This window comes from Canis aureus, chromosome 30, assembly GCF_053574225.1.
Source record: "Canis aureus isolate CA01 chromosome 30, VMU_Caureus_v.1.0, whole genome shotgun sequence".
NCBI lineage: Eukaryota > Metazoa > Chordata > Mammalia > Carnivora > Canidae > Canis > Canis aureus.
In genome coordinates this window covers 6,789,500-6,805,115 of record NC_135640.1, presented here as the reverse complement: position 1 = coordinate 6,805,115, position 15,616 = coordinate 6,789,500, and the positions used below count along the sequence as shown (strand labels likewise).

Genomic DNA, 15,616 nt, shown 5'->3' with positions numbered 1-15,616 from the left:
CCCCATTTCGGGGGCTGACAATGGTATTAGATGTGTCTGTTCTACATTACATCTGTTGTATCCTATGTATACTCCTCATGATTTTCAACTAGAACTTAAAAAAAATGTCTTAAGACGATATACTAATAAGGATTTTATGATTTACATTTTCCATATTTTTTTCTTGGCAAGGAATTAGTCCCTCCTTCTGCCCCTCTCTTTTGACCCTGAACAAATGCAGAAGACTTGAGTTACTCGGTCATTCTACTGTCACAAGTTCCCCTACAATGCCAGCCACTGCTCTAAGGAAGATGCTTCCATTTTGGACAATGAGCCCCCACTGGAAACTCCAACTCACAATACAGAATGTTAAACAGTGTAGCTGACTCAAAGATAAATAAGATGATCTCATCACTTGCCCTTTAATTAGATTAGAAGCAACTCAAGAAGACTGGTATCTTTGCAAATAATAAAAGAGAAGATAACAAAAGGAGGGAAGGAGGAAAACGAAGGACACAGGCTGCCTGGAAAAATAGCCAGCTTTACGACTCCAAACTGGAAGTTTTGTTTCCTTTCAATTTGATCAGAAACTTGTTTGATAAGAGTAACTCCTTTGAAATCTAGGAGGGTGCTGAGCTTAGCCAGAGTAAGGAACATTTTAAAGTAAAGCCTCAAATGCTAGGACCAATGCATTTCAGAAATCCTTATAGATGTGGGAAACAAAGAAAGAGTTATATACCACACCTAGACTGCCTTCTTCTCTGCCTCACACCCTTTCGCAGAGTTTCTGAACTCTGCAGTCTCCTTGGCAAAATTTCTCTTCCTCAATGCATCTTTAAGATGTTGATTTATCCAAGGCAAAGCATGTAGTAGGAATATTTCTTTGATGAATGCCTTGAAAATGAACCCTTAATTTGGGATGCTTAACTGTTTAATTCAGGATGTTTAATTCCCAATCCTTAATTGGGAAAAGTAGTAACTTCTTTGGAAAGACTCTCTGAAATTGAATTAAATGAGAACCTTGAGCCACAAAGAGTTAAAAGACAAAAGTGGCAATTACCCTGATGCTCTCTCCAGGTTATAAGCAGAAGTAAAAGGCAATTTAAACCTTGAGAAGAAGTTTGACTATTTACAAAACTGGCTTTTGAATTGATTTTGGAAACTACCTATCCTAAGGGTATTTAAGATTAGGAGATTCTCCACGTGAGTTTGCTCTCTATTGGGAAAAACTAAATTATTTGACTGCGGGGAACTGAAGTCATAATACTTTAAAGTCAGAATCCATGTGGGGAGAAGATGGAGGGAAGTTGTCCTAATCTCCTACCTGAAAGGAGAAGGCATAGATGTGCAAGAGTATAGAAAGTACTGGGCATGTAGAAGACCCTAGCAGACCCTATAGGTGAGTAAGGAAAGATTAAAATAAGTGTCAGAAGTAAGCTCTGAATAAGATAGGATATTTCAGAGCAGTTAATATTGGCATCCTCTCTTACTCGATTTTAATGTTATAACAAAATTTATGAGGACATAGTTCAGCTAGGTATGCAGTTGAAAACTCCATTGTTAAAATGTTTACTTATTTATTTTTTATTGTCTAATTCACACGTAAGCCAATAGTGATCAAGTTACCATGACCCAGCAGCCTTTGTGGGAGAATAAGAGTAAAATACTAAACTTTCAGAACAAATTCCAAATGGTTCATTGACTTTGTTTCACCATGGAAAATCACTTAACCTCCCAGTGTCAGTTTACCCATCTGTGAAATGAGAAGGATAATATTTTCTTATGGGGATGTTTTGAAAATTATTTTGCAAATGTAGTGGATGAAATTGTTGCAAGCATCACTGCTCTTTTTCCACATCTTTAAAGAAGCAGACAATATTATTTACGTACCAGTTGATAGTCAAATTGTCACCTGAGAGGAACTGTATATTCTTATTAGCAGCTGCGTGCTTTTTATTACTTAAAGAATCCCTCCTCCCTCAGATTGTTGAGTTTATGTGCTACATTAATACTTGAGAATCTTAGCAAAATATCTTAAAATCATTCTGAGCTTCATATTTATGAACTGCTAATTTGGTATCTCTGGTAATTATTCCTTCCTTCCGTTTTAGCTCATGTTTTCCTTATGTGGTTTTTCGCCTCACCTCATTTCACAAGATTGATAGTTCTCCACGTTTCCCTGCTAGAGGTCACCTCTGAGCTGAAGGCAAAACACATCTCACTCTGGCTCCTGTTGACTTTTAAGTCAACTATCAAAGAATTTATTCCAGACATCTCCTAACCTCAATTTAAAAACTCCACCCTAAAGATTACAGGGAGATATCCTGGGGAGTTGCCATAGTGACTCTAAGAGGTTGGCATTGAGAAGACAAAGTTACTGATATCAGATTTTATACTTGATAGGCTTAATTATATAACATGGTCATGAACTTCTGTGCTTGTGTCAGTTAGGTCTGGAAAGATATTTTCCCCTTCAGGCTCTTCTGTCTCTTATGGTGCCAATCAACAGGCTTCTTGGTAATAAGATCCTTTATGCCAATAGCTCCAGCATAACCTCAAGTGGTGCTTGTAGTAATGATAGAATCATTACAAAACTAAAGAAGAAAAGGGAAATATATTTCACGGGTGCGATTAAGTCATTGTAATGTTCTTGCATGTGTAAATTATCCTTGACTTAATGAACTACCTTGCTCACATAATAGTGTTTTAACCTGGCTCTGGAAAGTCATTTTTTACCCATGTTGATGATTGTTACCAGACTTGGCAAAGTTCATCTCGCTGAAGTGAAACTTATGTATTATGTTTCCATGTGCATGAATTTTGTTTTAACTATTAGAAGAGTTCATATTAAGTAACATTATTATATGAATCGTTTTAATAAATTACTATGATCCTTAGGAAGATAGAATACTTGATTATATTCTAATGATATCCAATTTGACAAGGGTCATTTAAATATGTTTTTTTCTTCATTACAAAAGAAATATATGTTCATTGGGGAAAATCAAGAAACTAGAGAAAGGAACAAAGGAGAATATTGTCTCTATCTCCTAGGTTAATCGCCTTAAGGTTTTGATAGATATTTTACAAGACGGACACTTTTTGAAAAATACTTACATTGTTTCCTCCAACATATTTCGTGTTCCAAAAAACAGCTACATCTACAAGAAGCTCTGGTATAATAGCATTATTTTTTTATTTATTTTATCAGAAATTGAATCTAAAGTTCTAGTATCCATATTTCATAGACTTTATTCAGGATTATATCAGCTACCAGAGAACTATTCCATGTGGTTTCCTCTGTTGCTTTAGTGAGTTCAGTTCAGCCAAAATTATTCCAGTGCCTCATTTTCAAAGATGTCTAGATCCCCTATATAATTAATGCAAGGCCAAAGGAAATTAATGATAATCATGTTACTATTTGAATATAAATCTTCGTGTGTGGCTAGGAGACAAAGAAGGTTTTCTAGAACACATAAGGGAGTATGAAGGAGTCTTAATGGTATGCAAAACTGTTGTCCCCTGATTAAGGATTTTCAATTATTTTTTCTGTCTTTTTGTGATATATAGTTTAGTTGTTGTATGGTTGGTTTAATTTTTTTCTTTTTTTGAGTGAGAAGTTCAGTCCGATGTAGCTCTTGGGAAGTTAATCATTTTATAACTTTCATTTAATCAACATTTTCTTTAATCCCCTTTTAGGCAGCCAAGGGCAATTTCCACTAACACAGAATGTAACGGTTGTTGAAGGTGGAACTGCAATTTTGACCTGCAGGGTTGATCAAAATGATAACACCTCCCTCCAGTGGTCAAATCCAGCTCAACAGACTCTGTACTTTGATGACAAGAAAGGTGAATACATTTTCTTTTAAATGTTTTAATCATATTCAGAAATATCCTAATTATAATGAATTTATTTTTCTGAGATGATTCAAATTATTCGTTTTGATTACCAAACTGCTGCTGCTTGTATTTAAACATGTTAAATATTAAATACTTTAGTTTGCAAGTCATAAACACTAAAGATAACCTATGTCAACTTTTTAATAAAATAAACAGTTTCAATTCTGTTTCAAAAATCATTTTATGCCTTCTCTTAACCATTATTGCTTCTCTAGATATTGTATTCCTTCATTCTTGTAATTGCCTTGTGTATAGGTTAACTATTTTTTCCTCACTCCAGGTGATATGATCTTTTTATTAACCTTAGCTTAATAATATTTAGAAGATGCTATATGATTTTATAAAGTTTTGTGATTTTATTCTTATGATTGTGCTTGAAGGTAAGAACTGTAGAAATTATTCCCATAGTAAGTTTAAATAGCTCCATGTTTGGAAGTAAATAACTAGATTTAAAAAGGTGTGTTTAAAAAGAAAAATAAAATTAAAAAAAGAAAAGAAAAAGGTGTGTTTACTTCAAGGTGAGTTAGACTTCCTTAATTAACTGGGGTCCCTATTGAATGATAGATTTTGATTAAAATTTTCTTTAGAAAATTTAGAGAGTAATGAAATTCATGATACATAATTCAAGCAAACAACTAAAAGCATACACTGAATTTCCAAGCCTTCACGTATTATTATAAGCATTGGGAGGAAAATGAGTTCATGAACTATAATAAAAATATGGAGCTGTTGCTTTAGATAAATTTAAATTATATAGAATATAAATAGCTATTTATATATTAGATATTCAATGTGGTCTTAATATCTGGATTTCTTATGAATCTGTGTGGATAACAGTAAGATAATTTGAAATTAGTTCCATTTTAATGATTAAAATGTAGCTAAATTAATTAGTCCAATAAATGTGTCCATTTGCCCTAAAAATAGGAATTCACTATATTTTTTACCTTGCTGAAGTTTTCCCTTTGTTGTACTCTAGATTTAAAATGAAATTTTTAAATTGATTTTAAACTTTAATATATAATGAAAGATCTAATGTATTAATTCAGCAAATAATTTTTGAGGTTTCCTTCAGAAAAGGTGGTAGAGTTGGAGAACAAACATAAAATCCCTGCTCTCATAGGACATATAGTTTAGTAGAGGACAGACAATGAACACATGAACAAAATATATTTTAGAGTACATTGGTAGGGGACAAGTGTTCTCTATCTTAGTAGATAAATAAATGTATAGTTGATAAATATCTCCAGAGAGAAAGAGGGAGAGAAAGAAAGAGAAAAGGAAGGAAGGAAAGAGAGATTTTAAGAAACTGGCTTAAGGGACACCTGGGTGGCTCAGTGGTTGAGCATCTGCCTTTGGCTCAGGGTGTGATCCTGGAGTTTGGGGATCAAGTCCCACATCGGGCTTCTGCATGGAGCCTGCTTCTCCCTCTGCCTATGTCTCTGCCTCTCTCTGTGTCTCTCGTGAATAAATAAATAAAATCTTTTTAAAAAAGAAAAAGAAAGAAACTGGCTCAGATGATGGAGGAGGCTAGCAGGTCTGAAATGAATGAAATGAATGAAATATGCAGGACAGGCCAGCAGACTGGAAACCTGGGGAAAAGTCAATAATGCCCCTCAAGTCTGAAGGCAGTCTGAGACAAAATCCTTTCTTCCAGGAATCACAAATATTTTCTCTCAATGCTTTAACTGATTCAACAAAGCCACATCAGAGTAATCAGCTTTTCTCGAAGTGTACTGACTTAAATTAATATCATCTAAATATACTTCACAGCAACATACAGACTGGCATTTGAGTGAATATTGAGGTACTGGCCTAATTAATTAGTTAATATATAAAGTTAAGTACTACAGAGGGTCAGGCTAGCATTTCTGTAGAATTTTTTACTTAGAAAGAGCTTTTATTTATTGTTTTATTCTGCCATTGGAAAGACAAATGCAACAGGTTTCACTAATGGCCACATATTCATAGAAGCATATGGGAGGATGGGATTAAAGGTCCCACAGTTAGGTGAGATTTAAAGTTAATATTGTGATTTAAACATCGTGATTCAAATATGGGCCAGACTTAAAGCCAATATGGTGACTCCATATTTATGTTTTGATTAGAGTTTGATGTGTAATCATTTGTGTTTAACATGGACTTCTAGTCCTAGAGATCTTTTTTATTGGTACTTTAAGAATATATATTTTTAAGATTTTATTTATTTATTCATGAGAGACACACAGAGAGGCAGAGACACAGGTAGAGGGAGAAGGAGGCTCCATGAGGGGAGCCCGATGTGGGATTTGATCCTGGGACCCCAGGATCATGTCCTGAGCGGAAGGCAGACGCTCAACCACTGAGCCACGGAGGCGACCCACTTTAAGAATATTTTAAAGAGTCTGAAAATGAATTTTGAAATGTTCATCTGCTAAATACTCACTATGGCAGTATTACTGCAATTTTAATCCCTATTAATATTAAGTATTTAATGTTTCTATTAAGGACTCTTTTAAACATATTTTGTGAGACTATAAAATATCTCTTTGCATTTGAAAAATATAATATCTAATGTGATATTTTAAGACTTTTTGAAAGGAAAGGACATTATTCAAGAATAAAAATTTGATTTTATGAATTACTTAAAATTTTATAAATATAACTCACATAAACTAGCTTGTATTTCAGGTATATGCAATAGGAGTGAATGTTATAGAACTAAAAATGAAGCTTAAAGACTACCTTTGATAAAGTGATCTCTGTTACTTTCTAAAGAATGAAGTCACACTGGGGCGCCTGAGTGACTTAGTCCTTGTGCTTAGTGCTTAGTGCTTCCTACTCTTGATTTTGACTCCAGTCATGACCACAAGGTCCTCTGATGGAGCCCTGCCTGGATCCAAGCTCAGCGGGAGTCTGCTTGAGGTTCTCTCTCTCCCTCTTCCTCTGTCTGCTCCGTTGAACTCTTGCTGTATCTCTAAAATAAATTAATCTATTTTTAAGAAAAAAGAATGAAGTCACATTAGTTAAAAAAATATACATCAGAGTCACACATAGAGATTTCACAACCTCTTTTTGCTTTTAGTATTAATTGATTACAAGTGTTTGTAAATATATATTTAAATATACATGCCCAAACATAAGGTGACATCAATTTTATGGAAAACTCTCACTTTCCCAATGATGTAAAGCAAGAGAAAATGTTTTGGGGGACACTGTCATTTAGAGATATTCATAGGACAATTAAATATATAGTTATATATTTAATTTATTGATTTGAGTTATATGCGCATATTTAAACCAATATAAAAACATATATTCACTTAGAGATAATTGGTTTTCCATCCTGGCATTTAATGAAATAATCTTGCTTAGCAGCACTTTTTCAAAGTGTAGGATATTATCAATGAGGAATTTGTCCCAAGCAACAACTATGAATTTTTATGACAGCAGAACATTTTTTTTGTTGTTCATTCATTATACTCCTGCAGGAGTATAATAATAATTTCCACTATGCAACGACTTATGGTAATGCTTTTTAAGCAGAGCGAGCTTTGAGAATTATGTTTACAGTGACATCTACAATTGTGAGGTCAAATCCTCAGGCACAAAAACAAAATCTATATGAAATGTCTTTGCCTTCTTTTTCAGTGATTCCATAAGTTACCCTTTATAGAACATCTAAAAGCAGAATTGATTCAGGGTATTTCAAGCTAATGTATCTTAGGATACTGTTGAAAAAAAAACTTGTAATACAAGATTTACAAGACTTGGAAATAAGGCAGCCCCTCTTTTCTGAGAGATAATTATAGTGAGAAAAATCCATCATGTCATAGGTGGGATAGTTAGCAACATATTCCCTCATCTTACTGCTATAAAATAGCAATATCTGATCATATGAATTGCTGTAGTATACACTTGCTTTATTTTTTCTTTACCAATTGTTATAACTTAGGGTTATGTTGAAAAAAGCCTGTGTGTGTGTGTATGTGTGTGTAAGTATAGCCAGTTCTTACTTTTTTATATAAGACTGCTTCTAACTTTAACTCTGTTATAGTTTCATTTATTTTTTTAAATATTTTATTTATTTATTCATGAGAGACACAGAGAGAGAGAATGGCAGAGACATAGGCAGAGGGTGAAGCAGGCTCCATGCAGGGAGCCTTATATGGGACTCAATCCCAGACCCCAGGATCACACCCTGGGCCAAAGGCAGACACTTAACTGCTGAGCCACCTAGGCGTCCCTGTATTCTGGTTTTAATAGTTTGTTGCAACAGGGGCACCTGAGTGGTGTAGTGGGTTAAGCCCTGGGCTCTTGGTTTCTGCTCTGGTCATAATCTCAGGGTTGTGGGATCTAGTCCCCAGTCAGGCGCCATGCTCCCCAGTCAGGCTCCAGTGGGGAGCCTGCTTAAGATTCTCTCTCTCCCTCTGCCCCTCCCCCCCAAATACATTTTAAAAATCTTTAAAAAATAGTCTGTTGCAACAGAGAACAGAAAGTTTGGAATAAAAAAAAAAGACTCTTCCATGAATGGCAGTCTAACATGTCTATTCCCTCAGAAGTCATTGGTTTGGTTCCTGCAGGATGTCTTAGTAGAAAGGATCCTTGACAGGATCAAGGATCAAATTTGATATCCATCAAATTTAAGAGTTTGAAAATGAAGCATTTTTGAAGACTCCATACCACACTTTCCCCCCATATCAGCTTTCTATCTGCCTATTTATCTGGCTTGCCTCAGTCCTAAGGCTTATCTTGAGCAAACAAACATGCTACATTGTGCAGCAAGCGAGGCATGTGCAGAGACCAAGTGCAGAAGCGAGGCATGGGTTAGTGTGACTAGAGTAGCACACACACTGTGCAAGTGACGACTGCTCCGGAGAATGAGAGAGAACACAAGTGATTGTCCATATGGCTGATTGCACCTGCTTCTACAGGTGGCCACTACTTTTATTTATTTATTTATTTTTTTTAGGTAAGGAGCGGCAGATCCTTTCAAAATGTTGAAGACGTACATAGAGTAAGACAAAGGGATGCATCATAGTCAGCACTGCCCAAGATAATTTTCCATGATACTAGCAGTGTTCTATATCTGTGCTGAACAAAACTCTGTGGCCAGCAGCCACATGTGAATATTTAAATTTAAGTTAAATAAAAATTAAATAAAATCAAAAGTTAGTTACTCAGTCACACTGGCCATGTTTCAAGTTCTCAATAGGCATGTGTAGCTAGTGTGCTTTTGAAAATCACAGTTGTAGATGTGGATTCACGGCTTACATGCCGCAACAGACCTTGTCCAATTCCAGCCTTGATGAGTACAACAGGTATTTTTCCAACTGAGAAAACCCTAGGTCATTATAAATATATGTTGAGTATTAAGTAAATGACATTTTGCTGTTTCAGTTGCATAGCTTTTTCATGGGGATATTTGTAGCATCAGAGACAGGAGTCGATTTGACTTCTAATCCTGCTTCTGACACCAGCTAGCAGAATGAAAAAGGGGCTCATTGACACCTGACCAAACCAGATGTTCCAGTGGTTGGATCACAATTGCATTTTTAACAATTTCCCTATCTACTTTTCTGTGCACCTGAAAACCAAAAATCATTAACCTACGTAGTAACTATTCAATTACAATTCTATTTAATTTCTGCATAGTTGCTGTATGAAGCCTTTTTCTATAACACTTAAAAACCTGCAAATCTAAATAGAAAATAAAAATTAAGACGATGACATTACAGGTTCTTTTGGGTCACAGGGACCTAGAATAGACATAAGTAGCTCATTCACTTGTGCTCCTCTTCTCTTTCTTTTTACACAATTCTTATCGCATCTGTTATAAATAGTAGTAAGTAAGCATTTGCAATAGAGTGGGTATAGGGTGACAGCGAGAAGAGGGAGTAGAGTTCATTGAAGCACCACAGGAATGCTGTGTGGCATTTGGCAATAGAAATAAAAAAATCAGTTAGATCATTGCATCTGTTTCTCTGCAGGTGTGGGGGAAAAAACAATTGAAGTAGTACAATCAGTCTGATCACTTAATGCTCAGGAAAAAAACACTTCAATTCCTTCCTATTATTGACAAAAAATGCTTTGGACAAACATCTCCAAAGGTGCACAGCGTATGCATTTAACAGACATATCTCTATGTGCTTGTATTTGTTTTTATATAAAAATGGAAAATACATACCTTTTTATGACGTTTCTCTTCACAGGAGTTCTGCTTTTTTTGAATTATGTTTGAATGATTCTCAAATATTTCCTAAAGGAAATTTCATTACTGAAGGAATGAAAATAAAATGTTATTAAGGGCATAACCAAAAATCACTGGCGTTATCTAATTATTCTGTAGATAATTTTACATTGATAGTGGGGACAGTGGGAGAGAAAGAACATGAATAAGGTGTCCTAGAACAAGGAGTGATAAAGAGAAGAAAAATGGCATGAACCCGAAATGAAGGTACAAGTTCCTGGCTCCATGCCAACCAATGCCACCTGACAGTATCCTTACCCATGACTGGTTTCAATAAATGTGACAGACTTTAAAATGTTAAAAATTAACTCGGTAAGGCAGGTATTAAAGTAGTCACTATTATCCTTCTTTTTTCTTACCCTTTCTTCCTTAATTTTTAAAAAAATATTATGTATAAGTTATAACAAAGACATGGAATTAATGATGACAGCTTAAAATTACACAATTTTTCAATAACTTTCATGCTTATATTTTGTCATTGTATTCACAGCAACCTTGTACAGTAGGCAACCCATTTTATGTGTAGGTCAAAGAATTCTGGGTAGTTTACCATCCCAGGGCAAAGAACAGGGGTCGGGAGGTGTGAGGGTAGGGCGGAGACCTAGAAGGATAAGCAGAAAGTAACCAGCACAGCTTTTACTGGTTATTGCTGTGTATACATGCATATACATATACAGAAATTTCTCCCTATCCAATTTTCAGTGAAGATTATTATTATTATTATTATTTTTTTAGTGAAGATAATTTCTATGGAAAACCTTGCATCACTCTGTGCTCACAACTACCCTCATTAGAATTGTTTCTTTGGGGTAGAAAGAAGTCACAACACTTCCTAAAACATATTAATTTTTTTCAATGTTGTATTCCTCAAATTCAAAATATATGTTAAACTGTGTGCTAACAGATTTTGTAAAGAAATAATTTCTTTTCACTTAATCTTTTAATGTTAAAGCCATTATTGGAAATATTCACTAAATATAAGCAAAATCTTTAGTTATACATAATAGGCTTTCTAAATCTATTTATGCGTGTTGTTTAAGTCCAGCAATTTCAAGAAAAACATAAATAACCACATACACTATAAATTTTATTGGTTATATGATTTTATTGGTTGCATGTTAAGCTATAACAGCATCAAGATTTGGAACTTGGACATTCAAAATTACATATGTATGCTTACGTGTTTTGAGCAAATGTTAATTTTTGACTATTTTGAAATTCAGCATAATTTCCATACTTGACAATATATTTTAGAGAAATTAAGTTTCATTAAGATTACTACTTTTTTGATGCTTTTAACAAGGTTTTTGTTTATAAATAGAAGGGAAATGTAGTACAAATAAATGAAGTAATTGTAGGTCTCTGAAATTGAGCAAGTTCCTGGATTAAGTGCTTTTATTTATTTCATGGTGCTGTTCACTAACAGTTTTTTTTTTTTTAAGCAAAATCCTACAAAGAGAAAAAAATACCTGAAATATTTTATTCTACCTTCTGATGATTAACCTTTGTGTTTATACCATCATTCATTGAATAGATACTTGCTAACTATCTAAAGTGTGATGGGTGCTATGCTAGTTTGTTTCCAGTTATTATGGCTCATTAATTTTTGAGTAGTCCTTTCCAGGTTTAACAGAGCTGCTTGAAAGAAAGCCTGTCCTAGTTAAAATAAGATCCCCTTTATCTTCTAATTATATATGTTTCTGGGCACATATTTTATAAGTATATTAGTATGTTGGTAACATATACAGGGTCAGTACATAGTCAGCAATTGTTAAAAGATGGGAGGAAACAGAGGTCAACTGACATAATCAGCAATATTTATGATCATGGCAGTAGAAGTGGATCATGGCTAGAGTCAGGGTGGGTGGAGTGTCAGCACCATTGTGTCGTCTCTTTCCATCTCCCAAACAGCTTTAAAAATGCAAGCAATGACCTACCAGGTTTGGGGGAACTATCTTTTGTGATATTAAAGATATTCAATTTGGGAAATTAATAGTTATTTAAGAAAGCAGTGTTCACGAACTAAATGTTTATCTACAAATGGCCAAGCAGATTTAATATTTAAATGATTTCCAAGTCACCATTTCAGTTCCATTCTGTGAAATACTTCAATGTCCCAGGAATTATCCTCGCATTGGAACTACGAAAATAAATACAACATGACTACTGTCATCAAGTAGCAGGTTATTATATATCATCCACGTATAGGAATGGTGGATGATGTAGGGGGAACATATTGGGTGAAGTATTATACAGATAGGTTAATGTAATTCTACTTAGTTCATAAGAAGCCTCATCATAGAGGTTGTGAAATGCTCAAAAAATTGGTAAATATGTTTTCCATGATTCTAGGAAAAAAATAATTTCACTTGAAGTACATATGACTGAAAATACACCTTTTTTGGATTAAATTAATTTATTTAAAGAAACAGTTACAAATTGGAACTCCTGGGTGGCTCAGCGGTTGAGTGTCTGCCTTTGGGTCAGGGAGTGATCCTGGAGTTCTGGGATTGAGTCCCGCATTGAACTCCCTGCAGGGAGCCTGCTTCTCTCTCTACCTGTGTCTCTGCCTCTGTCTCTGTGTCTGTCAGGAATAAATAAATAAAATCTTAAAAAAAAAGAAAAAGAAAAGAAAGAAAAGAAAAGAAAAGAAAAGAAAAGAAAAGAAAAGAAAAGAAAAGAAAGAAAGAAAAGAAAGAAAAGAAAAGAAAAGAAAAGAAAGAAAAGAAAAGAAAAGAAAAGAAAGAAAAAAAAGGAAAGAAAGAAAAGAAACACAAATAAAGTATGATGTATTATTTATCAGATAAATGAAGTAACAGTGTACTACGCAGGGACCTGGTTTCCTGGTGACATACTGATATGGTGTCTATGTTGAATGGCCTTTTAATCAGGATCCGAACAGAGACCATGGAGAATGTAAGATATCCTAAAATTTTTTTTAAGTAAGTTTCAAAATAACATTGCTGGGCAGCCCTGGTGGCTCAGCGGTTTAGCGCCTCCTTCAGCCCAGGGCTTGATCCTGAAGACCCGGAATCGAGTCCCACGTCGGGCTCCCTACGTAGAGCCTGCTTCTCCCTCTGCCTGTGTCTCTGCCTCTATTTCTCTCTCTGTGTCTCTCGTGAATAAATAAATAAAATATTAAAAAATAACATTGCCATTATAGTTCTTAGTAAGCATAAGAAAATCATAACAGCATCAAATTATACTGTCCATAATGTATAAATTTAATTCTATTTGTAATAATTTGGTTTATACCAATATAATTCTATTTAGATACAACATAGCATTTAAAGTTTTACCATTTAATTTTTAGAGTTTTTACCCATTCTGTGTTTTTCTTAATAATGTATAACAGACTTTGAGACAGTAATATCCCCATCTATGGTGAATCTACATTGTAAAAATAGTGCTAATTTTTTGAATTTGAGACTGATGAAAACTTAGGCCTGTAAGACTAACATAAAGATTATTCCACACAAAACTTAGTTAATTGCATTTCTCTCACCTACTTTCAAAATTTCAGTAGACAGAAATGGATTGGTTCAGCTTAACTAAGGGCCTCTACTGTGCTTTGCAATATGACTAGGGGTGTGGCCACTTAGCCAGGCAATCACTATAATTTACACCTTCTACCTTCAGCAAAGCTCACATTCAATAGGCTGTGTGTAGAATCTATGTGGAATATTCTTTTCTCTTGAAAGGATAATTTTTTTATGAAAATAACTTCAATATGACATACAAAATGAATAAGAAAACTCTATTTCAAATATTACAACTTGGGTACCCCTAATTAGTATTGCCCTTTTTCAATCCTGATGAGCTTTTTTATAAGTAAACTAGGAAGTATTGGTATAAGTTGCAAAAAGTAGCAATAAGAACATACACAGTCATTCATTAATGGTGATACTAATTTTAAAATGATGATTCATTTTTTGGTGGAGGCTTTAGGATTTTCTGTATATACTAGCATGCCATCTGCAAATAGTGAAAATTTTACTTCTTCCTTACCAATAATTATGTGTTTTTTTAAATTTCTTTTTCTTATCTGATTGCTGCTGTTAGAACATTCAACACTATGTTGAAAAAACAGTAGTAAGAGTGGATATCCTTGTCTTGTTCCTGATCTTAGAGGAAAAGCTGTCAGTTTTTTACCATTGGGTGTGATGTCAGTTGCTGGTTTTTCATATAAGGCCTTTACTTACATTGAGATATGATCCCTTTAAGCCTACTTTGTTGAGGGGTTTTATAATGAAAAAGTATTGTACTTTGTCAAGTGAGGGTTTTTTTTTTTTTCACATCTACTGAAATGATCATATGGATTTTATCTTTTTTCTTATTAATGTATATGGATCACATTGATTTGTGAATATGAAATAACACTTGCATCCCTGAAATTTGATGTTGGTGAATGATTTTTTAATGTACTGTTGGATTTGGCTTGCTAATATTTTGCTGAAGATTTTTGTATCTATGTTCACCAGAAGTATTGGTCTGCAGTTCTCTTTATTGTTGTATCTTTGTCTGGTTTTTGTATCAGAGTAGCTCTGGCCTCATAAAATAAATTTGGCAGCTTTCTTTCCTTTTTAAAAAGTTTTTTGGAAGAGTTTGAGGAGATTAGGCATTAACTCTTTCTTAAATGTTTGGTGGAATTCACCTGTGAAGCCATCTGGTCTTGGACTTTAGTTTACTGGGAGTTCCGTGATTATGGATTCAACTTCATTGCTAGTATTTGGTCTCTTCAAATTTTCTATTTCTTCCTGATTCAATTTTGGATGGTTATTTGTTTCTAGGAATTTATCCATTTCTTCTAAGTTGTCCAATTTATTGTAGTTAATGAATATGATCTACTTTTTAATTTATTCACTTAGTATTTTTATTTATTTATTTATTTATTTATTTATTTATTTATTTATTTTTATTCACTTAGTATTTTTAAATTAATTTTGTATATTTCCTTTATTTATAAAAACTGAGTATTTTTCCTCCTCCACCCCTCTTCAAGTAACATTTCTCTACAATCAAAAAGAATCATACAATTTAGAAACAGCTTTTCCTGAATAAATATTTTTAATGTATTGTTTTGTGCTGTGTGAGCATGAAGAGTTATAAATTAGTTTAAGCACTCCATTTTCCTTAGTTTATTATTTCTTCAGTCCCACCAGGCCCTTGTAGCAATCCTTGGAAATAGCAGTAAACGAGTATTTTGCGGCACTATTAAGTGTAGGAGGCAGTATTATTTTAGTGCCAAAGTGTGGATGTTTGTAAGAATTAAATCTCCAGGTTTTATGCTTATCTATATTGAGATTAATGACTGGACTGAAGTACAAATGGGAAATGGGAAGGGGAAATGCTGAATGGTTGGTCTATATGCTCTGTATATTCACGTTTACTTTTTAGAGAGAATGATAGTAGTATGAATCTAGAAATAGATTTACTTTCAAAGCCCCTTCAGATACATATAGCCTACCTTTCTTTTGATGCTGGAAATTGCATGCCACAAGACCAAAT

The 15,616-nt window shown here is 34.1% G+C and overlaps 1 protein-coding gene across 4 annotated transcripts in view; it reads left to right on the top strand.

Moving 5' to 3' along the window:
- The window catches only part of CADM2 (cell adhesion molecule 2), a 1,060,955-nt gene that overhangs the window by 811,381 nt on the left and 233,958 nt on the right, over positions 1–15,616 (top strand). For all 4 annotated transcript variants that reach the window (XM_077878754.1, XM_077878755.1, XM_077878756.1 and 1 more), the window contains one exon: positions 3,679–3,828. In XM_077878754.1, the coding sequence (XP_077734880.1) occupies positions 3,679–3,828 (150 nt within the window). The remainder of the gene's footprint in view (positions 1–3,678; positions 3,829–15,616) is intronic.